This window comes from Trachinotus anak, unplaced genomic scaffold (genome assembly GCF_046630095.1).
Source record: "Trachinotus anak isolate AG129_WGS33_773 ecotype Australia unplaced genomic scaffold, CSIRO_AGI_Tana_v1 ptg000013l, whole genome shotgun sequence".
Classification (NCBI taxonomy): Eukaryota; Metazoa; Chordata; class Actinopteri; order Carangiformes; family Carangidae; genus Trachinotus; species Trachinotus anak.
In genome coordinates, this window is record NW_027273864.1 from 17,343,378 (window position 1) to 17,367,179 (window position 23,802).

Sequence of the window (23,802 nt, forward strand, 5' to 3'; positions counted from 1 at the left end):
TATCACTACAGTCTAATCACTTCATCAGAATTGTTCTGGGTGAAATGTGGCTTTAGGAGCTAGAAGTAGAATGAACCGAGGCTGATTAGGCACAATTTTTCTTAACAAGAAATAAAACTGTACAGAGGTATTTTCACACAAGTGCTTGAATGTCCCACAACACTTCATGCAATACCTTTAACAGTGTTCAAATTTGGTCATTTTTTGTGTTTGATTCATAAAGCAGTGACTTGCATGTTTTAATTTCAAACATTTCAATCAATTACATGGTCAGTCATTCAGAATATGTGTGATGTGAGAAAAGTGTCATTGTTTCTAAGAAAGGAGAAGAAAAAAAAAGAAAGAAAAGAGGAAGAAGAAATAAAGGGAGAACGAATGAAAAGCCAAAGCAATAAAAGCCGAATGAATGCAGAGTCAATACTGGCGTCAACTGTGCTCTTTAACTACAATATCACAGTCTTGAAATGTCCCTGAGCTTTAAGCGACTGTGAAAGTAAAGTCCGATATCGACTATCTGCCACTGCACTGCTGCCTGGGACATTAAAGGCAAAGAAAAGCCAGTCACACAACTCCCACAGAGCTGCTACGGAGTCATTTCACATGTAAATGAACAGAAACTGAGCGAAAACAGCCATCAAGGTAATAGAGAAAACCATTTGAAAACAGTTAATGGTGACTTGCGGATGTGCACTGTATCAGTAGACATTAATCACTTAAAGTAAATTAAGATTCCTTTGTCATTTTGCTGATTCTTTTCAGTTTCAGTCTTTATTATGATAAATAATACAACGTAAATTGAATTTTAATGATATATTTAACAGAACAGATTTCATTTTCTTCTGGGGTGTACTGTAGGACTAGAACATCTACAACATAAATGGTGAAATAAACAGTTTAAATAGTTAGCTTAAAGTTGAAGCTAGTTAAACACAGTGTTCTGGTGTTATAGTTGATTTAATATGAGTACATATTCAGTATACATATATTTTCTTTTTTTCAAATTTGTAGAGCTAACCCACAATGTTATCACATACCCCAAAGCAACTGCAGAAGTAATACCTGGGGTACACAAGCAGCACACAAGCACCACACTATATCACACAAATATCCCTGGATGGGAATCATTGATTTAACAACTGTAACAAACAGTGAATGTTAAGTATACCTTGACACAAAATTATGGATTTGGATTTGATCGCTACATGTATGAATATTCTAATATAATGAATAAAACATGGCTCACCTGGTATAGGGATGACTGGAATATTCTCATTGGCCACAACCCGTGGAGAGCTGCTCTCCTCCACATAGAAGTGAGCTGTCTGGAAAAATCTCCTACAGGGACACAGAGAGAGCTGCTCAGCGGGATGCAGCACAGTGAAACCACACACTATCAGCATAGATAATGCCACTCTAAAGTGAATTAGGGAGTCATTATCCCATTGTTCTCAGATCCGGTCTGTGAACATCAGCATCTAAATGTTGAATAGAATGACACAAGAACGGCAGAAAACTGCTAATGAAAACCCCAGAGTAGTTGGGACACAGCTGATCGCACAAAGATAGAGTGGCTCCTGGAAACACAGTCTGAGTTGACTACAGGGAACAGGTAAACAACTCTCAGCGACACACACAACGCAGCACCAAATTTAGCTCTTTACTCAAAGTGAAGACAACTAATCTAAACACATTCCGTCCCCAAAGGTTCCCTCTCCGGGACAACACACACCACTTTTAAAATATCCTGCTACAGTTTGAGGACAACAAAATCAACTTAAAGGTGCGTTTTTCTTGAGAAAATACTCCTAACTGTTACCATCGGCTGCCACTCTAAAAGTTAATGTTCATGTAAAAACTTGATCTTTATCTTGATCAAATGAAAGTTTTGAAATCCAGCACCTCTTCATAGGTTATTGCCAATGCACTCACTGTTGGACAATTCCTCCAACATTTTACACAGTTCAAAGTCCAAAAACTCACAGACTAAAAATCTACATTAACACTAAATCTAACATTAAATCATTAAATCTAACAATAAGTGACCCGCACATATTCCCTAATTTTTACCAAGCCCTTGAAAAACATCTTAAAAGGTATTCCTTGCACATCCTCTCAAGCCTCCACCTTCTCCTCATCACACACACATAAACAAAATGTATATAAAGGAATGCATATAAAAGACCCATATTTCATCCCAGTGCCAGCATTTCCCAGGTTTAATCCTACCTGTACTTGATGCAGAGGAGGGAGCAGATGCTAGTCATTCTTTAAGACAGATGGAACAAAATAAAAAGGCTGCACTGCATTTAAAAGATACAGAAAAAGAGATGGAGGGAGAAAGAGGGAAAGGGGAGGGTGGAAAACAAACGGGGGAGGAGAGCTCCCCCCAGGCTTGCGTCACACCCTCCCAATCTAATGGCTCCCCGTGGGTGCAGATGCGGTGCAGGTAACGAACCGGCATTGTCGACACCTTCTCACTGACTCTCTCCCAGAGTCTCAGAAGAATAGTTTGCTTTGGGGGAATGGGATGAAATAAAGCTTTCTGAATGAATGTCAGGTGTAAAGAAACTGGAGTTAGGCATCCCATTTAACACCGGCACCTCAGAGTCACTAACACAGGATAGGATTTGTTCTCAGTTCAACATCTGTGAGTTTTCATATACACCTCGGGCCTCAGAGGCTTCCAGATGTGTTCTGTAACTGCAGCAATTAATTCCACTGTAGAGAGACTCATAACCCAAGATTATCCAAACAAGCATAAATGAAAAAGCTAAAAATAAGACAAGCATATTAAACTTCAGTAGCTGGTCCATTGATTACATATTTTTAAATATATATTTATAAATCAAATGGATCATGATATTAAATTGTTAATGACCAAAACATCTGTGAGCAGAGACATTCACTCGCTTTAATAGCTGCACTGTCACCAAGAGAGACTACGAAGAGCATGAACAGTGTGAATGGGTTGATTTCATCTTCCATCATGGTCTTTTCCCCAGGGGAAGCAGAGATTGTCTGTGAACTGTCTGAGTTGTCACAACAACAGCTGGGATGGCCATTTCTAATCTCAAAGCTGCTCCTGCTCCTCTACTCAAATACCACAACTCTCAGTAATTCTTCCATCGACTGAAACTGCTACAATCATCTCGTTTTCAGCTGTCTGTGTTTTTACACCTCTATGGAGATGATAACCAGGCTTTTATTTATATCATGGTCTTACACTATCTGACACCACACAATGCCACAGTAAGGTGTTGTTGGCTGAAGTCAACTCACATTTCAAAAAAGTATCCTGATAAAGAATTTATAAAATGCATCAAAACATGCCAAGTATTAACCCAGAGAATAAAAATAATCCTCAGACCATAAACAAACAAAATCCTACCCAACTAGGAGCAGAACCTTTGCAGACAGCAAATATGGCTGGGACCAGCTGAGGAAATGGTCCACAGTGCTGTTTGTAACTCATTAACTACCCCACATGTGCAAGTGGCCTGGCTAGTGTAATTACTGGAGCTCCAATAGCGTGGCTGGAAATTAGCCCAGCAGATGAAGACACAGCTGGGACCCCTGCTGGTGCTGCAGAGCCTTCAGGTCGCCAGCTCCTCACTCGGATGGGTGATGGGTCTGATGTACAACGTGCAGGCAGGAAAGTGGGCTTACTACCAGAGTAATGCACACAAATGGAGGCATGTTCTTAAAACAGACACAGCCAAACCAGACAGGTCTGAGTGTCGAGTAGGCAGACTGGAAAATCCAGACATGCATGTGATTGTGTCAATTAACCTAAAATGCGGGTGTGACAAGATGTATGGATGAGGTCAGTGCGGGTGAGGAGCAGCTCATTTATTCATCATCAGTGATACCCTTATCAAGATGAGGTATTTCTGTATTAAACAGCACTTGATATAATGACATTTTACAGCTCTACAATTTTTTTTTTTTTTTGTCCACTCTGGAATCATGTTAGATATATTGAACTTCTTGCTTACCTCCAGTAGACCATCACAATCAGCAGCATTATGAGGCAAAGCAGAGTGAGAGCAGACACCACCACTAAGGGGACAATCCACACCATCCTTCCCATCCCCGGAGGAGGATTTCGGGTAACATTGGACAAAGTGGTCCCGTCTGAAACATAACACAATGCATATATTACTAAAAATATTCTACTGAGTAAACACCAACTAATTTGCCAACCTTAAATCGCATATGCAAAGGATTTTTATCACATTATCTCTTCTGACACCAAAAGTTTTTATTGGCGGGAATGGAAGAGTGTATTGGCATGTATTGGTGTCTGATACCATGTCCGTTTTGATAATGCCACAGGGAGTCGCCAAAGTCTTAACAGGAATTATAATCTTTACCACTAATAACAAACTGCTGGATCCAAAAATTAAACAGCCCACAGTAGTTCAATCTGAGCTTGAGCTCTATAGTTAGCTTAGTTTAAAATAAAGCTTTAGAGAACAATAAACCTACAGGCATAAAACACACACATTAAGCCTTTCATATGTACGTCACTTGAGACTGATGATAAGAAAACATAATGGCAATGAAAGCAAACCAGCTTTGGTCAGGGCCCATCAGATTCAGATGAGCATCACTAAATGTAGTTCCTTTACTTTATTTTGCAATAGCAAAACACTGACTGCCCGGTTATAGTTTTCAATCAATGTTCATGATACTTGTGCTATTTCTAACATTATGACGATAGGGACGGTAAAAAAAATCTGGCAAAAAAGTATCTTGAAAAAACACTCTCCCTTGAAGCAAACTCTTTTGAAATATGCTTAAAGGAATTCCTCGAGGCAGAATCCCTCTGGCAGACAGCTCATTTCTGCCTTCAGGCCTCTGTGTTGTACTGACACAAAAGCCTGGAGCTTTGTCTTTGACTGAGATGATAACCAGTGTACTTACTGTCTTAAATCAATTTATTTGTTATGTTAAATTGGGCTCCATAACTGTTGGTAGTGTGTGCTGAATTCTGCTTTGGAGAGAAGTCTTGGCTTGTATGATATCTGATAACGAGGGAACAAGGCTTATGGAGGGTTAAAAAAGGATTTTTCTGTTTGGAAGGGATGTAAACTGAAAGAAAATGAGTCTCTTCTGCGTGAAAGAAAGAGGACTGCTCACCAGTGTGGACAGAGAAAGGCCATCCTTTCTTCTTATTTCTTTCTTTATCTGGAGAGAGTGTTGAGCTGTGGGGAATCTGCATCTCTGCACTGTCATTACCGGGCTCCTGAGTGGAGACTGCATTTACATCTGTGGGATTCTTCTCTACGTTGACCAACTGCTCATCACCAGTGCTTGCAGGTGTTGTGGTGCCTTTGACTGTAGGCTTCCCTTCTCCTTTCTCTTTGGCTGTGGATGCGGGGGTGGGGACTAAAGGCTCTTTGGCCACAGTGTTGTTCCCTTGTTTTTCCTCATTATCAGGTGTCTTGTTCTTTCTCTTCTTGTGTTCCTCTCCCTCCTCCTGTTCTCCTTCTCTCTCCCCCTCCTCTTCCTCCTCTCCATCTTCACGTGCAGGCTGGTTCTCCTCAGACAGGGACTCTGTCTCTGAGCCCTGGGGCGCTGCCTGCTCAGTGCTGGACTTTTCAGGCACAGCGGATGGACGGGTGGGGTTGTGAGTGGCTTGTGGAGCATGTGTGGGCCAGACAGAACTGGGCAAGGAAGAGATGACCCCTCCGCCAACGCCCAAACCTGCCAGCAGGGAGCTTGTCACTACTGATGCCACTGTGGCCTGGCTGCCACTAGAGGAGGGGCCCATCCCCGTTGCCATGGACACAATGGAGAAGTGGATGCCAGATGACGTCCAAGTGGAGGAACCAGAGCTTATTGGAGCCATGTCTGCTGAGGATGCTGGAGAAATCGTCGGCTGAGGGAGACAGGCAGAGAAAAAGTGGTTACCCAACGGTACCGCATGACTGTCACAAATATGACAAAATAAAATTTGCACTGCCATCTCCTGGTCAACTCACCATCCCAGTCTTCACAATACGAGACCCTTCAAATATTCTTGTTGTATTAGCTGAAAAAAAAAGGAGGAAGCATTTCAAAAATTCATTTCATGTGTTTGATTTGTATAAATTATTTCAAAATACATATCGACTACCAGCTACCTCTGAACAGCAGTGTTTGGCTGAAATCACTGCGCAGGTCATGCTGACAGACTGCCTGCACTCTGAACAGGTACAGGACGTCAGGGGACACATTAGTGATGACTGCTTTCTGCAAGAGAAAAGACCCACATACATTTGCAAAAATATCATAAATAATGTTTGAATTTGATGTGAAAATACATTATAAGTGTGGATGATGTTAATTCATTTTGCCTAAAATGAAAATATACAATGGTAGGCTCCTGTTCTGTCAACAGTAGCTTTCACCCACAAGTTCGATGCAGTTTAAAAACCTAATTTCCTGCCTAATTTAATTGTGTTGTGCAGTTTGCAGATGGCGTTACTTATATTAAAATTGGTCTTCAGAATGGATGGGTGATTGCCTCTGGTGTTGCAGAGCTAGTATTTCTCTAAAAATAAATTCAGATAAAGGTGTCCAGAGATACAAACTGAAAATTGAAATGGAAATGAAGTGGACAAAATAAGAAAGAGTGACAGCAGATAGAGAGAGGTGGAGAGAATACTGTCAAGGAAAGAGACTGATCGACTCTATTTACAGTGGAAAACTACATAGACAGAGCATCTCATGAGCACATTAATCATTCTTTCAGTCAGCCAGGAAATACATTTATAGTAATAATAATAATCACATAACCGTACAAAACCCTTTAAGAAACACAAAGATATTAACTGATAGCAAAAATAAATTTAATTAAATGAATTTAAAATTTATTTAAATAATTAAATTAATTCATTCTCTAAAAACAGTAAATCCTATGTTAAACAAAGCCTCACAAAGCCAACAAGTCCCACTTGTCATTCAATGTTCAAATGTCAAATATAGATTTTAACAAAGGACTCTACTTCTTATTTGATGCCTATGCTTCTGAAGCAAGTTATTCAACAGTACTGAGACTCTCAAGTATTGAGACTAATAGAGACTATTTTGTCCTCTTCTGTCTCACACCACAGACCACAGAATAAAGAAAATGAAGACTCGGCTGCAGTGATATGTCAGCTCTGCCAGAGGACCTCGGGGTTCAGTATGGCCAATGGGGAGTAAAAATTTCAGCAAATGTAGTGGAAGGAAACTAAAAACACAAAGTGACCAGCACACGGGGACTGAAATAGCTTCCAAGTTTAACATCAGAGATAATTTTTGTGGCAGCTTTCTGCACAAGTAGCAGGTCAGGCATGGACTTCTGGGGAGTGCAGGAGTTAAATGAACTACAGCAATATAAAGGAGAAGAAACAAATGTTAATTTATTTTAAGCTAAGGACTGCATTAGTTTAATTCACGAGGCAGGTCTTAAGTGTAGGAAGCCTGATTGCATATGCATCGCAACCTGCACGTCCATAGATAAACTGTAATCAAGGAACGCCCGGAGTCTCAAAGCTTCAGTAACTAACTTCTGAGTTAATGTTCATTAATTGGTTATTAGCAAATGTGTTTGCAAGTTTCAACTGGCAGAAGTCACTAGAGCAACATTAATGCAATATTCGTCACCGGCTTCCCACCCATGACAATGAGCTCCTGCAAGGGAACTGATCCCAGGACTCTGAACTGGTGTGCCAGTGTTTTGCTTCAGCACTGTGTATGTCTGAAGAGGCAGTCATGCACTGTCAAGACAGCAGGGGGTCAGTGGGCTTTAAAACAGTCACACAGCTGGGTATTGGATTCCCACGACTGTAAGAATATGTGACCAGGGAGAAGAATATATAGTGTGGAAAAAGAACAGCCTTATTGGTGTAAACTCCTGCAGCAGGAAGACATATTTCTGCAGAGACAGTGAATGTTCTGTTGGAGAGATACAGTAAGAACTGGAATGATAACTTAATGTTTAAGGCAGATGAACAGAGTTATATATTAATGGTGTTGGAAACTGCGCAGAGATCTAAAGAAATACACTTTCACAGTTGCTTGCATTTGTTGCTAGAAGACAGTTTGTGTTCAAAGAGCTGTCTCCACCGCCTGAAACCAGGCTGGAATTTATCAAACGATTATTGGTTTTCATGCAGCTAAAATAAAAAGAGCATATGTTATTTTGTTTATACTGCTTTTGTTTTAACAAGCTTTTGTTCTTTGACCCTAGAACACACAGACCTACTTCAGAGAATGATTCTTTTTTCAGCATTCATTTAAATGCTAAATAAACAGATGACAGAAAATGCTAAGAATGACAAAAGGCCACAGGTGTATTCATCACACATTGCACATACATCAGGGGCCTTAGTGTGTGTGACAGGCCTGTGTGTCTATTCTTAGACAGGTAAGTGACAGGGGAGTGTCCGGGCCCTCATATCAACCAAGAGCCACAAGTCCATCACAACCTGTCACCTCCTATACACACTGTCACTGATCCAGCCACCCTCTGATCCTGCCAGATACACCTGAGGCTCTGCAAACCAATCAGACCTGTTCAAACCACATCCATCTAAAGAAAAGAAAGACATTTTGAAAAAGAAAGAAATCTAGACAGTCCTGGAAATCTGCCTTGATCTCGTATGAGCAGCTGATGATAATACTCACCATGCTCTGGTCCCCAGTCTTAGTGAAGGTATTTTCATCTGGAACATCACGCTTCACCCAGCTGTAGGAGACCATGTAACTGGTGATTGGTGGGTGGTAGATGGTCAGAGGGCGTTCCCAGCTCACCATCAATGCCGTCTGGTTCAGCGGGTGGATCTTCATGCCCACTGGGGCACTGCTGCACACTGAACGCACAGAGAGAAGAGGAGAGTATGAGAAACGAGTAGTATGAAAAGAAAAATGAACAGTGTTTCGTTTTTCACTGTATGAATGCAGTTGGGTCAGAATGAATGGCTGTGGTTGGGAGGACTGCCTGACCACATGAATTTGAGTCTATTGATGTGAGTGGGCAGAATTCAGGTTGCCTTTCAACAAACCTATTATTACTGTCTGCTGCTGACATGAATCAAAGCCATTTCAATTTGAGAATCAGCTCAAAGGTTGAGATAATACAGTAACTCAATAAAGAAAACACTCCTGGAGGCTTGACTGGGGTTAGGCCCAGCCTCAAGTGTCAAGGCAGACTGTCTAGACACTTGTCTTTCTCATGCTACAACACTGCAAAAGATTCTAGGTGGAATACCACACAGCCAGGTGTAGTGATGAACATGTGGCACTCCAACTTCCTGTCCATGCCTTATTTGTAAGATCTTGTCTATGTAACGGTAAACAGTATGCAGGAGGAGGACGAACAAAAACCTAAGTAAGTCAGCCTCAAGGTGGCAGTGTAGGCTGCAGCATGGATATTTACAGAGGGATATGTCAGTATGAGTAAGGGACAATCTGGACATGCTTCTCAGCACATTGGGGCAACAGCAATCAGGATCTAGTGTCAGCTGACTATGTACTCACAGGGTTTCTGCCAAATTGAAATTGTCACCACAGTTTTCTCCATTTGCACAGTGAAGCTATGGTGCAAATTACGCATCATATGTGACAGAGAGACAGGGTGGAAGGAAATCAGTCAGAGGGACGCAGGGGGGGAAATGCAATAGCAAGAAAATCTTAGGGTGTTGATGAGGTATGACAGGTGTGAAATACATTATAACCCATCAGATGTTCGTTGTCAACTTTAGTGACTCAACAACAGTCATTTAATAACAGCTGAAGACATTGTCGTGATTTTACAGGGTGTATCATTACTGTCATGACAGTCATTATCCTTTTCACCATCAACACTGGAGTATTGGTAACATGAAAATCAACAGCAGGTGAAGACTTGTGAGATAAATAACTTGTACAATGCAATTCTTTTGGGATTCTTATTTGTATTTATGATGAAAATGTAAAATTAGGTCCCAATAAATGGGGCAACTTTTCTTACATTTGGTCTAGTGATGAGCGAACATGGCCTCTCTGTGTTAATTAGAAACTCCACTGATCTAAGGCCGTTGTTCATTTTCTGAAAACCTTTTTAACATAATGGCAGATTGGCAGAAAAATGTATCACCTTTGTTGAAAATGTGCATGTAAATGGGATTTTGTCACATCATCTCAGGTTCAACTGAAAACATAAACTTCAGCTGTGGCACAGTATGAATCAAATTGTGAATAGTACATAATATTTCATCAGTAACACAATTACACAACCTGCTAGTGACTCTCTAGAAAAAAAAATCCCATTATTTTTCTGTGAATACATAGATTATGAACTCCCATAATAAGCCTCATAGTTGTTTTCGCCTTAGCCTGCAGTACCACTCAGAGCAGAGCATGAATCTTTCTCCTGGCAGCTTCTACCATGAAGGGGATGAATTGACTCCAGTCAACAAACAGCAATTCCACTGCTTTTCACCTCTCAAGGCTGTACAATTTTAAAGAAGTATGGTAAAAACAAGAATTTCACTGAAAACACAAAGGAGGAAATACAGTCGATTTTAACACAAATAATCAGCATTACTGAGCTTTGCAGGAATGTGAAGTTACCGTGCTGAAAGTATTCACTTTTTTTCCCTCATGTAATTATGTTGCAGCTTTATGCTAAAATCATTTAAATTCATTTTTTTCCCTCATTAATCTACACTCAATAGCCCATAAGGACAAAGCAGAAACAGAATTTTAGACATTTTTCTTATAAAGGAGAAAAATAACATGTCACATTTACATAAGAATTAAAATCCTTTGCTATGGCACTCAGGTGCCTCTAATTCTCGAACTCTGTGATCAATTCAATTAATTGGACATGATTTGGAAAGGCACACACTTGTCTGTATAAGGTCTCACAGCTGACAAAGCATATCAGAGCAAAAACCAAAGCATGAGGTCGAAGGAGCTGCGTCAGAGCTCAGAGACAGGATTGTGTTGAGGCACAGGTATGGGTAAGGCTACAAAAACAGCAACCAGAGGAGAAGGGTCTTCGTAAGAGAGGTGACCGAGAACTGATCCACTGATCTGGCCTTAATGGCAGAGTGGTCAGAAAGAAGCGTCTCCTCACTGAAAGACATATGAAAGCTTCATGAGTAGTGTTTTTCAGTGGCAGAGACAGGGAGACGGGTTGAGCAAAGCAGAGAGATATCCTGAATGAAAACTTGATCCAGAGCACTCAGGACTTCAGCCTGAGCCGAAGGTTCACCTTCCAATAGGACAATGACCCTGAGCACACAGCCAAGACAACACAGAAATGGCTTAGGGAGAACTCTGTAAATGTCCTTGAGTGGCTCAGTCAGAGCCCTGATTTGAACCCAATTAAACATCTGTGGAGACACCTGAAAATGTCCGTCTACTGATGGTGCCTCTCCAACCTGACAAATCTTAAGAGGATCTGCAGAGAAGAATGGCAGAAAATCCCCAAATCCAGATGTGCAAAGCTTGTGACGTCATACCCATGAAGACATGAGGACATTATTACTGCAAAAGATGCTTCAGCTAAGTACTGTGTAAAGGACCTGAATACTTATGTGAATGTTATATTTCAGTTTCTCCTTTTAAATAAATTCAGTATCTTTCACAAGTTCAGTTTTTTTCATCACTGTGTGGTATTGAGCGTAAATTAATGAGGGGAAAAATTTTAACAATTTGAGCATCAGGCAGTAAAATAACAGCCTATAAAAAGGTGAAGGGGTCTGAATACTTTCTGAATGCACTGTATGTCATCTGGGGGCTAATACCCAACACGTCAAATGCAGTACTTATTTTCTGATAATGTGCAAATCTTGCTACAGCTACCACCAGAGTCTTAATACAAACTAACAAAATCACTATGTTAGATTTTTTGACTGAGAGAAAATCAGCTGGGTAGTACTTAGATAACTGGCTGCTGTTTCAGTCATTTTTCAAGCAAAAATTCAATTTCTCCAATGTCAAGATTTGCTGCTTTTCTCTCTTTTCTATCATTGTATCAATATATTTTGGTTTTGTAATGTAAGTCGAACAAAACAAGGCATCAACGGGGGAAATTGTGATGGAAATCTTTCATTATTTTCTGTTGTTTTATGGACAAAATGATTCATCAGCTAATTAAGAAAATAACTAGAGTAAATGATAATGAAAATAAAAGTAACACCAACAATAAACGAATTCTTAACAGTGATACACTAAATCCAGTCTCCATGTGAGGAAAAGGCTTTTATGCACAGGATGATAGTGCTTGTATTTGCACATGTAGTACAAATGTACAGTATTAGAGAAAACACAAATGTAAATGTAAATAATGTTCCTTATATCTTGGCATTATCACTGGGCAAACAATGAATCTGCACCACAAAAAACAAATCTGCAACCTGTACTCTGCATCAGAAAAGGTTAGCAATGCATCTTTAATGGCCAAACAACCCTCTTGGCTATAAAAGCCACAGTGATGGAACATTCAGTCAAGGTGTGGCCCTGACTCTCACAACATTTACAAGCAAAGCCATCATTTACTGTGCGCAGATAAATATCCCCCTTTCTCTCTTTCTGTCTCTGTCTCTCTCTTATACACACACACACACACACACACACACACACACACACACACACACACACACACACACACAATCTTGACAGATGCCACCCTTGAAGATAAGACTGACACTGTTTACTCCCAGCACCTCCCATAAACTATGAATTCTTACATTGTAACACAGAGAAATAGAAATGCAAGAGACACAAAGAGTAAATGAGCAAGAAGGAGGGGAAGCGGAACAAAAAATAAATAAAAAAATTGAGAGATACTGGTCCACATTCATTCTGCCTACTGACATAATGCAACAAAAGCAATTTCACAACTTAATTTGTATGAGTCTATTTTAGCTGTGCCACATATTAATGATGATTGCTGATCGGCTCCGTTAGAGTGCTCCAACTTCATCACAGGCATTCCCAATCAATTCTCCCCACTAGAAACCAACAATACCACTTTAAGGAGCAGCAGCCTTTCTCATTAGTCCCCATAGTTCTAGTACTGTTCTGTTAAAGCAAGTGCTGCGAGATGCACACATAAGAGAAAAAGACAAACAAAAATGCTCTAATCAAGCCCTGCATGACATCTGTGCTTGTCATTAATATGTCCTTTGACGTAAGAATGAGTTATAATGAGAGGATGATGTGCACTCTTCTCACAGGACCAACTTTACCCAAAATCTCAAGAAATTTAAATTATTACCTATTATTCTAGTGAGTTTAATCACATAATAATGTGTTCTCTACCAAAAGGATCCGGTCCTATTATATTTAGCGACCTGCTGATTTGAGCTTGAATGGGTCTGCATGCTGTGCAGCAAGATGAGTTTCCTTAAATTTGGGCCCAAAATACTATCAAAAGATCTCAGTAAGAATTTTCACTGCAGCCACTCAATTTTTGACCAGAAATTAAATAGAGCTGGAAAATGAGAGGCTTTATAAAAAAATGGTATGAAAGATAAAACATGGTCATCTCTTTAATTTACATCTCGTGATCACAAACAAACAATGTCTGCAACCAAACAGAGGAGAGGCGCAGATAGTAATAGTCCCGTGTAAGTAGGACTTACATTACTACTCCCATTTACATACAAAGACAGATCATTTATGAACATGGTATTTCTGACACATTCTTTCTACATTAGTATGAAGGACACCATTTACAAATATTTGGTCACCTTTGCAAGGAGGACAATGTAGAACTCTAATGACCATTTGCTAAACCCCTCCCCCTGGACAATGACTGTCCAGTCATAGCTCAGCACAGGAGGCCCAACAAACAATACCCGAACAATACCCAGAATTTGAAGAATTTGGAGAGTGATGTCTTGTTTTTAAGTCTTTTCAAATTAAAAAAAAAACAAAACATTTATTTGCTCTCACATAAGCTGCAATCACTAGCATGTCCTGCTATCTACCCATACTCATAACCTAACATTAGGCATTACCACTCATGGTACAGTGCAAACCACAGGAAAAATACAGTGTACAATGCATAGTACAATGCATAGAATGTATAAAATGTCACTCACCTCTTGAAGCCTCAGTGCTGTGAGGGCTTCGCTGGATCTCAGTCAAATCTTTCTGCCATGCATCTTTCACTGCTGATTTAAAGACTTTCCTATTGTCCAGGTCCTGCAGGGGTCTGAAGTTGTTCCTCAGATACTCTACAGACTTGACATGGTCCTGTTGCTCTGTTGTAAAGATGGAGTAAAAGGCCTCCAGCTAGATGAAGAGAAGCAGAGAATAGCTATTTGAAGCAAATTTAAGCGCTTTGTTACTATGCGTGTGTGTGTTTGAATATGTGTGTGCTGAATATAATATATCAGGCAGAACTGCATTTGTAATCATTTGCCAGCAGCTGACTGTTCACAACTGGAGCACAGTATTTGCAAGAGACATTCACACCAAAGGCACCAGCAGGCGTGGACCTCAATCATCATCCTGGCTACCTACCAAGCTGTAACTTCTCAATGGGGCAAAATTTGTGGCCATTGATTGCCATGAATGATCTCCTGCCGCGTGCTGTAATGACTACACATTACAGATACTGGGGAATCAATGTGTCCTATGTGTGTTTGGAGAAATGAATTACAGGTTAATAAAGACTATCTGTGAGCGTCACAAACATTGTAGCGGTGGTCAATATTCTTGCAGCACAAGTCATTTTGGAACAAAAGATTTGTCCTCCTGCATGCTGATAGAAATTCCACTGAGCCCTGCAAATTTCTACAGCACAGAACGCTCTAGAGGATATGCAGCTGGGTAACCCAAGAATTGTATATATAAAAAATGCTGTGTATGGGATCAGCAAAAAGCGTGGGGCATGATTTGGCATACATTATCTCTCAAAATCACAATTGCTAAACCAGTAGGAGGTAAGCTGCTGTACAGCACATAGGTGGCTGCTGTAAAATGCTACGTTTTCCTTAAACATACTTTAAACTGTTACAGCAGTAATTCTAATTAATCAACATTTAAATCCATGTGGAGCAGTATTCTTTTTAAGAGCCTATAGTCACTGTCTCACACCAACAGTATGATATATGTATATGGGCTATCTCACACTTACTATGATTCAAATACTAGTAATTGGTTCCCCCATCCCACTTAATCATCCTCTATATAGCCAGTTATGGCTTCATATGCAAAGTAGTTGAGGAGGAGTGAGAAAGAGGAGAGGTAGATGAGGGGAAAAATTGCTTGTGCGTCGAAACTGTGGGGCAGCAAGTGATCCACTGGCTGTGTGCGAATGGGATCTGACTGTGCATGCGGAATGTAGCCATGGTGTGTATATGTGTGTGGACCGAACGCACCTGAGAGTGGGACAGATACACCGGCCTGGAGAAGATGATCCACTCCACTACCTTGCTGCAGGGTGGCGTGGTCAGAGAACCAGTGTATCGGTAATAACTGTCCACTGATGATGGCAGCAGATCCCTCAGGATGAAAGACCTGAGGTTGGTCTCCTTTTCTGTGTAGAGCATGGGATCAAAACTTGTCAATAAGCAGGGATGAAAAGAACAGTGTCCTGTGCAGCTACAGAAATACCAAATCTTGCACTCTTCATTGCTCTGCTAAAAACCCTGCATATCGTCAGTTACATTTACACCAACATTTACAAGGTCGTTTCATTTCAATCTCCCTGTGGCATTTTTACTGCTTTCCTGAAGCCTCCTCTAGTGAAATGGTGGAAGCAGTTAAAATCGTCACCACTTGTTATCACTCTGGCCAGATCTCTATACTCAGATGGGCTGAGAGAGAGGTGCAAAAGGAGGGGACTGATAAAATGGCCTGCTCTGACAGCTGATCTTTGGCTGGGTGGTAGTGTGCTCGGCTCCGTGTAACAACCATGGCATGGGCCACGGGGATTAAGACAGATTCAAAATTAAGACAGATTAAGACAGATCCGTGTAAAATAAAATAACAACAAGCAGCAGTTTGTGATGCAGAGGAAGATCCCTTTATCTTCTGCGAATACGCCATGTGGGTTATGCGAGTGGGCTTGTTTTTCTCCTTGAAATATGACATGAAAAACCCAAATAAAGCTGAATTTATGTCAAATCCAATCTCTCACAGCTCATGACCTTATCCAAAAAGAAACAGAGGTTTTAGGGTCTGGTTTGCATTCAATTGCGCTACGGAGGCACTGGAGGGCTCGCTCCCATGCCTCATCTGTACTCAGAGTCAGATTCAGTATTCACAGCCTTTCTTCTCCCCGTCTTCAGGCAGTGTACGTGCCCTATCGCTCATGGGCCGCCAAGATGCTGATGGATGGATGACTGTGGGATAACGAGCTAGTGGAAAACCAACCACCCAAACGGGGGAGGAGGCGAGGAGCATTTAGCAGCCAGCAGGAAGACAGTCCAAAACCCACCACACCCACACTGAGCTCTCTTTCAGCTGGGAGATGAGAGATACTGTGGTGTTAGCACAAACATCTGTGGAGCTGCCCAGCAGAGTTCAGCCACTTTCGGAGACTGATAGAGAGTCATGAAATAAACTGGCGTAACCAATGTGTTTGGCAATCTGCCTTTATCAAGGTTATATAACAAAAAAAAGTGGAGTTTAAATACCTCTGTGAAATGAAAACCACAGGTGAAATGGCCCCCAGCTGATAAAAGACCAATCAGAAAATGGGTTATTTTCGTTATTGCAATTACTCCACTGAAATTTGAAGTCTAGAAATTTCACTGAACAAAGTGACCCATATTCTGATTCAAAGGCGAATTCACTCGCTTCTTTAAAATAACCTCTAGTGAGCTCTGAGTGAGCTTTTCTCCCTTTGTGCTTGTCTTTTCCTGTTCATTTACCAAGTTGCAAAAGGATTTTTTTTTTTCCAGTGCTCAACAACGTCATAACCTCATCAGTACAGATTGCAAAACATTAAAATGTCCATCTCCAGAAAGTACAGAGAGTGAATTACAATTAAAGATGACTCAGTGAAGCCCAGCACTTGTCTTGTAAAACCAGCATGGGTACAGACCAATTACTGCCTGTGTCATGGTTTTGAGTTTCATTCAGTCCAGATGTTTGTGCATACATGTTCTAATTCTGCTGTCTTGTCAGACCCTGCCACCGCCACCTGCCTACCTGCCTTTCCTGCAAGTGGAATCCCATGACCCGCTCCTCCTCCCCACTCATCTTCTCACGTGTTGCCCATTCCCTCATTAGCTGCCTGTTATATGTACTGGTCTGTTTGCACTCACACTGTGCCAGCTTGTCTTTGTGCCATGTGCCTTTCCAGGGCTCTGTTCTTTCCTTGGCTGTTTTGATAGTGGTCATGTTTTTTTTTTGACCTTGTCTGTGTTTTTTGGATTTTACCTCAGCCCACCCCTTTGTACTCTGTTTGCCTACTTGGATTCTTGTATCCTTGTTTTGTTTTTTTCCAAGTATTGACTCTTTATATCCGCCTCCTTAGTCGTGCTCTTGAGTACCTTTTCTGAGAACGGTGACACCAAGCTTCTATATATCCTCATCCATTTACATGTTCTTGTCAGTGTTTGATTATGCTCACATAAGGACCGTCAGCGGCAGGTTGTAAAACAAGCCATACGTGTCCGTGTTAACAGAGCTGCTGTGTCCCAAGCTGTAGTAAAGGATTACACAGTCATGCTAAAACATCTGCTTACGGTCTGCATAAGTCATGCATGCAGTGAAGCCAGCACAGCAGCAGTAATTTAAGACAATACGCCATGAGGAATAGCGCCATGACATTCACCACAAGACGTTAATAGTTTAAATGTGAATATGAGCCTTTGCAGGAGCTGCAGGCCATGAGAGTGTATACATGTACATCTGAGTCAGACTAAAAGAGTGTTATCTAATTGAGGCTCAGATGTAATTAATAGTTCTGTCTCTGTGAATGAAGCTCCTTGGTGGTCTCCTACTGTGGAGCTATTCCAGCGAGGGAGAGGCGGTATCTTGCAAATTTCGCCTCCTTTTGAAGTTAAACACTGCTCATATCTTGTGTTTAGACTAATTTGAGATAGAAAAAACAACAAAAAAAAAAAAAACAGTGTTTAAGCAGTTGAATAGAACAGCATCATTTAGCTGTATGGAGGCAGGGAGGAGCACCACGTCTGCACTGTCACAAGGAATTTACCTCCTGGATCAACCAAAATATCAACAACAGCAATGTCAGAGTGATTTTGTATGGGATTATTTCTTTTTCACATGAACTTAATCCCCACAGCAAATGTTTCATGTGGAGGAGATTTAAGTATGACAGATAAAAAATTAACTATGGAAAAGAAATAAAATATACAGGCAGTGCAGATAAAGAAGATTTTGTCCATAAACAAACATTCATGGACATTATATGTAAATGCACTCACCACATAAATACTATAAGATTGTTTTATATGGTTCAGAGTTTATAAGGGGCTTCCTTTCCCATTACTTACCATGATGCACTACTCCTTTCAGTCCCTGGATGATGGGGTCGACCGCTGGATTGTCTTTTTGCCCCATCTGCAGAAAATGCCCACAGAGAGCAGATTACAAAAGGGATTACAAAACTAGAATAATAACCTAACATAATGACTGAAGATGATCAATATGAACAAAATACAGGGTAGGACAGAGTAAGGGCAACATCTCTACAATACAATCTAATCTAGCAGCATCAAATGCCATCTGTCACTATTGAGAAGTTCATGATATTAAAATTTCGGTAAGATTTTGTAGGTTGACTATGCCGTAGAGTTGATTCAGACCTCTGGTCATTTTTGAAGCTGTTGTTTGTGGTGTTGTGCGAGACAATATTTAGACTGTTTAAGTACAGTATCCATGTACCAACAAAACATCATTAATAAAACTATTCATTTGATCACTGCTCTGCCTTCAAGCCGTTAACTTTTATTGTGTGCTTGCTGCTTTGATTTCTATGAGACATTGAACACACCCAGATGACTTCAAAGGCTGTTGCTAACCAGTGTGACCTCCGCGACTCCACGAGATATGAAGCCTTCTGGCTGCAAACTATAATCTCTCCAGGCAACTAACAGGGTTGACTCCTTACTTATCTGTTAGGCCTACTGTTAATTCCTTGCAGTGACTGAAGACTGGAAAATATTCAGCCCAACATTCTACAATATTCCCAATGTCCTACTTAAGAGACAAGACTGGACAAAACAGTGTTGGGATGCGGGGACTAATCTTACCTTGCTCATCATTAATTCAGGTCAGTCAGAGGAGAATAATTGTGTGGAACTGAATGCTGAATGTGGATAATATGCACACCTTAGAGGCCATTAATAGGTCTTTGGGGAGCATAAGAAGAACTCTTCTCATTGATTAGAAATGGTAAATCTGAGCCAGGGTGTGTGTATGTGTGTGTCCACTTAAAATCCCTCGCACTGTAAACTGCTATTCAGCGGATTGTGTATGGTGGTACTAATTGCAGTAAGCAATAGGGCTGTCAGGACCCAGCGGAGGCATTTAGGTCCTCGCACACACACGGTTCATCACTGTCTGAGAGTAGACCTACATTACAAACACCTGTGTCCCCATTCCAGCCTCACTTTGCCTGAGAGCTGACCCTTGCCTATATACTATTAAGCTGAATGTTAGCAAGCATTGATCACCTGCCATCAGTTGCAAAGACAGTGCTAATAGAAAAGAGAAAAAAGAGTCTAACATGGAGAGGGACCCTGAAGGTGTCAGTGCTGCAGGTGTATGCCTTTTCACGCTTCATAAATCTCTGATGTGTTTTTACAGTTAACAGAAATTAGGACCATTCTTGTCCATTAAAAGCTTATGTGCGCAGACCTTCAGGGGGCAATTTGTAGTATCTCAGTAAGCAATCTGCAGTGCACCACAGAACAAGAGAAATAATCAGCAACCAGGTGAAGAGAAAATTTCCTATCACAACACAGGTGCCAAAGATCATTTCTAATAAATATTTATCATTTCCTGACCTCAAAAACATATTCAGATATTTATCTATTTCATAATTGGACAAACACAATTCCAACTATTCCCCTAAAGTCATAATTGCCTGGCTGTACTACAACATCCTTTTTCTCATTGTTATTATCTTAGTATACTTAATCTCATTTTTGCCAGTTTCTTTCAATCCACTCTATATACATTAATTCACTTATCTCCCGGGTTTTGTAAGCTATTTCTAACAGCTGGCTATTAATGTTCATACAGTTATTTTCTATCTGGATAATACTACTCTAAACAGAGTAGTATTTACAAAGAGCTTTTCCTAAAGAGCAGTCTTCTGAAAAAGTCTTTCACCTGATGATGTCGTTGCATGAAAAGTCAGGGCCTCATCAAAGTGATTACAATTCAATCTGAGATGGACAAAAAAGTGTGTACTGGGATTTTACGGCAATCCATGCGATAGTTGGTGATGCATTGAGTCTGGACTAAAGTCCAGGTGGACTGACCAACACACAGACCTTGCCATCCCTACAGCCATGCTACTAGCATAATTAAAAAGTCTACGCTCTATTGGTGTTTTCATGTAATCTTGGTTTTCCTCTTATATTTGTCTTGACCTTGAATCTTGGTGATACTTTACCTCAAAGAAGACGGCCATGGCGGCAATGATGCGTCTTTCCCTTATGGCAGCGCTGAGGCTGTCAAAGTCATCTGAATTGTAAAGGTAGATCTGCATCTGTGATGGGAAACAGAGCATAAACAGCTTGAGGAGTGGACAAGGAGAACGAACAGTGCTGTCATCAATCACTTGGACACACTGCTGAGGAGCTGATGAAAAGCTGTTTTGAGGGGCATAAAAGAGGGTGTATTTATCACTCTCATAAATCTCCCATAATCTGTGTCATTCCTTTTTGTGTGCTGCCACTCCTGGAGGATGCTAGAGAAATACAGTCGCCCATTCCTCAGGTCGACTGCCCTCGCAGAGACAGTTCCGAGCAAAGAGGAAGAACTGGAGGAATGCGCTCTTTTCCTGTGGTGAGATCTAAGAGAATGGTGCACTTTTAATTATTGCTCCCAATTACCTTGAATCACCCACAACATTGCTTCTGATTTCACAACAAAGCTTAGGATGTGTGGGTATAATCCAAAAGCCATCATACACAGAATACATCACATACCTGCCATGGCTATGGTTTTCTATAATAAAAAAAAAGTGCATTCCTTTCCTTTCAAAGCAAACGCATTATAGTGCCGATCAAAATCAGTAAATGACTCTAAAAGTAGCAATTGGAGCTGTCCATCATCTCACTGTCTCGAGCCTCTTTAAATCAGAAAATGCTTTCATGTCACTGAACCAAGTTAATTGGCAATAAAAAAAGGTCCTAGATGCTGATTTAATTAAAAGCTATGTTTGCCTTTTTTTTTCTTTTTCAAAGGAAAGTTATGAGAAACCCCCAGCCACAATTGGCTGTGTTGACAACCGATGCAAAAAGTCAAAGTAAATAAGCGTATAAATAAGAATAAATCCATTAATGTGTACCACAGGGCTAAACCAGGTACAAAATGACTCAGTCCAGATCATTTAAGTTAATCAGTTTCCTACAGAGTTCCTTTAACTGCAGCCTTTAATGGAGCTAATTTGTTGTCTGAGAATTCAGCAAGAAAGAGCACTGGCCATTCATCACCCTTCAGATGTTATTAACTACATTACCCAATTAAGCCGGCCCCCTTAGGCTTCATTTACTCACTGAGATTGGCTCATGTGACCCACTCTAGTTAACACCGCTCTTTGGAAAACGTGATTATCAAACAAATTATCAATTATCAAACACAGTCATAGCAGCCAATAAAAATAAACGTTGCCAAAAGTGATTTGGATCACTCGACTGAACGCTTCATTTCACTGTATGTTTTTGAGATGTGACATGAAACTCCTCGTTGGAGTAAACTTCATCCACAGATATTGCTTTAAGTTGTTGATTTTAAGAAGGACAAATCTTTAAGATATCTTCAGAGATCCAGACACAGTCATACACGTTTGCTTTTATCAGTACAATGAACAATACTGCTGTATGTAAATATGCAAAGACCAATCTGAAAATGTTGAGTGCCAATAACCAGTGACAGCTTGCAAGGGAACCCCTTAGGTTTCATTTACTCGCTGAGATCACTCAGAGGAAACAGGTGGAAACTAAAAGAAGACAAAACATGATTTGAGTTTTATAATCTACCTCCACTTTTTCTGTGCAGAGCAGACAGCCCATGCTGTCCATATCTCCGGAGCTACTCTTTTGTCGAGATTCAGTTTATAGCCCTCATTTTTTTTTCAGTTTTCCAGCACAAAGTGAGTGCAAACACAAGTGCTGAAAACTGCTCTGCATTCCCAAGTTCCACTTAAGCACAAACAGGTGAAAAAACAAAGTCATGTTTGGCATGATTTCCCAAGACAGCAAGATATTGGCCAGACAAGAAAATGACAAGAAATAAGTTTGTGTGCAGAGAGATCTTAAATTTGTCACAGCAGCACGAATATATTCTTCTTTCCTTTCCTTTATTCTTTACAACAACTGTGCTACCACAGCATTTTGTTGTTAACAGGTAAATGTGTCCTTTTTAACACAGTATGATTATCTCACTCCAATAACACATAACTATCCACCTTATTTTTTCACTTGAGCACCTACAAAGTGCTAGAGCGCTCATTTTCAAGAAGAATTAAGTGTAAGAAAATTTTTACAGTGGGTGTTGCTGTAAAAAGGAATGCACAAAGATCTGAATTTGCTTTGCCAATTTTCATTTTGACCTAATACTGGTAATATGACGTAATACCACTCAACACCTGAATGGAACCTCACAAATACCTGGTAAATACATGGGAAAGTGGTCTCAGACGTTTGGACCCCACTGTATATTAACACTGGTTCCGGTGATACAGTTAACATGACAGGCGTTTTTTAATATCAATATAAAAAGCCTGTCATATAGCTCCTCATAAAAACCTGGCCACTATGTTGTTCATGTGTCACTGTTGCTATGAAGACTGTTGTGAATTAGACACTCTAAATCTATAGTTGCCCTGGGAGCTCAACACGCCGCAAGGTTTCAGACAAAACACAAGAAAATGAAAATACTAAATAAATAAATAAAAAATAAAACATTTTTTCACCATTTCTGATTGCAGGATTCAGATACTATTGTAAATAGCCTTACCAGCCACCCAATTCATTGTTCGCTCATTTTCCAACACCGCTGACAGGGTGTTGACTTCAGTAATTCCATGCTCCACCAACCACAGCAACAACTCACTCATTCTGGGATGTTCAACAGTTTTTAGTTCCATCACGTTTTAGGGATTTTGTTGTGTTTTCCCTGTTGAGTTGTGTTTTTTCTATGTAGTTGTCCTTAATCTCATATACTTTCTGTTTTTGCTTTTATTTACTATGTGTGGCTGTATTTCTTTGTATTAACAGCACATATAGTTATGCTTCATATGATTTGCTAAATTGCTGACTGTGTTTTTCAATTTTCAAACACTTAGCTGTGTTTTTTTTGTCCAAATGCTGCTTGTGTGTTGTCTAATTGGTGAATATGTTTTCTTCAGTCGCTTGTGGTTTGTCTGTCTCCATGGATTTTGTTGTTGCAGTGCAATGGGATCTCAGAAATGCCGTATCCAACCCCATTTGTCTTGACTCTTTCTGTATATGTTCTTAACTTTCTGTTGCAGAGATGCTTTCAGTGCTATTGGAGGTGTTCTCTTTCTGAAATGTACTGTACTGTACACCCACTCTAACACTTCATACATCCACAGTACTGTGTGCAAACGCGTACCCTTCCAAGGTATGATTTGTAATCCATGTATAATTAATCTAA

The 23,802-nt window shown here is 40.4% G+C and overlaps 1 protein-coding gene across 2 annotated transcripts in view; it reads right to left on the reverse strand.

Moving 5' to 3' along the window:
* Positions 1-23,802, reverse strand: part of ca16b (carbonic anhydrase XVI b) — a 99,460-nt gene that overhangs the window by 13,521 nt on the left and 62,137 nt on the right. For both annotated transcript variants that reach the window (XM_071495168.1, XM_071495169.1), the window contains 10 exons: positions 20,573-20,668; positions 18,444-18,510; positions 15,354-15,511; positions 14,070-14,262; positions 8,659-8,843; positions 6,129-6,237; positions 5,988-6,037; positions 5,143-5,884; positions 3,996-4,134; positions 1,244-1,335 (listed from right to left, as the gene is read on the reverse strand). In XM_071495168.1, coding sequence (XP_071351269.1) covers positions 1,244-1,335; positions 3,996-4,134; positions 5,143-5,884; positions 5,988-6,037; positions 6,129-6,237; positions 8,659-8,843; positions 14,070-14,262; positions 15,354-15,511; positions 18,444-18,510; positions 20,573-20,668 — 1,831 coding nt within the window. The remainder of the gene's footprint in view (positions 1-1,243; positions 1,336-3,995; positions 4,135-5,142; positions 5,885-5,987; positions 6,038-6,128; positions 6,238-8,658; positions 8,844-14,069; positions 14,263-15,353; positions 15,512-18,443; positions 18,511-20,572; positions 20,669-23,802) is intronic.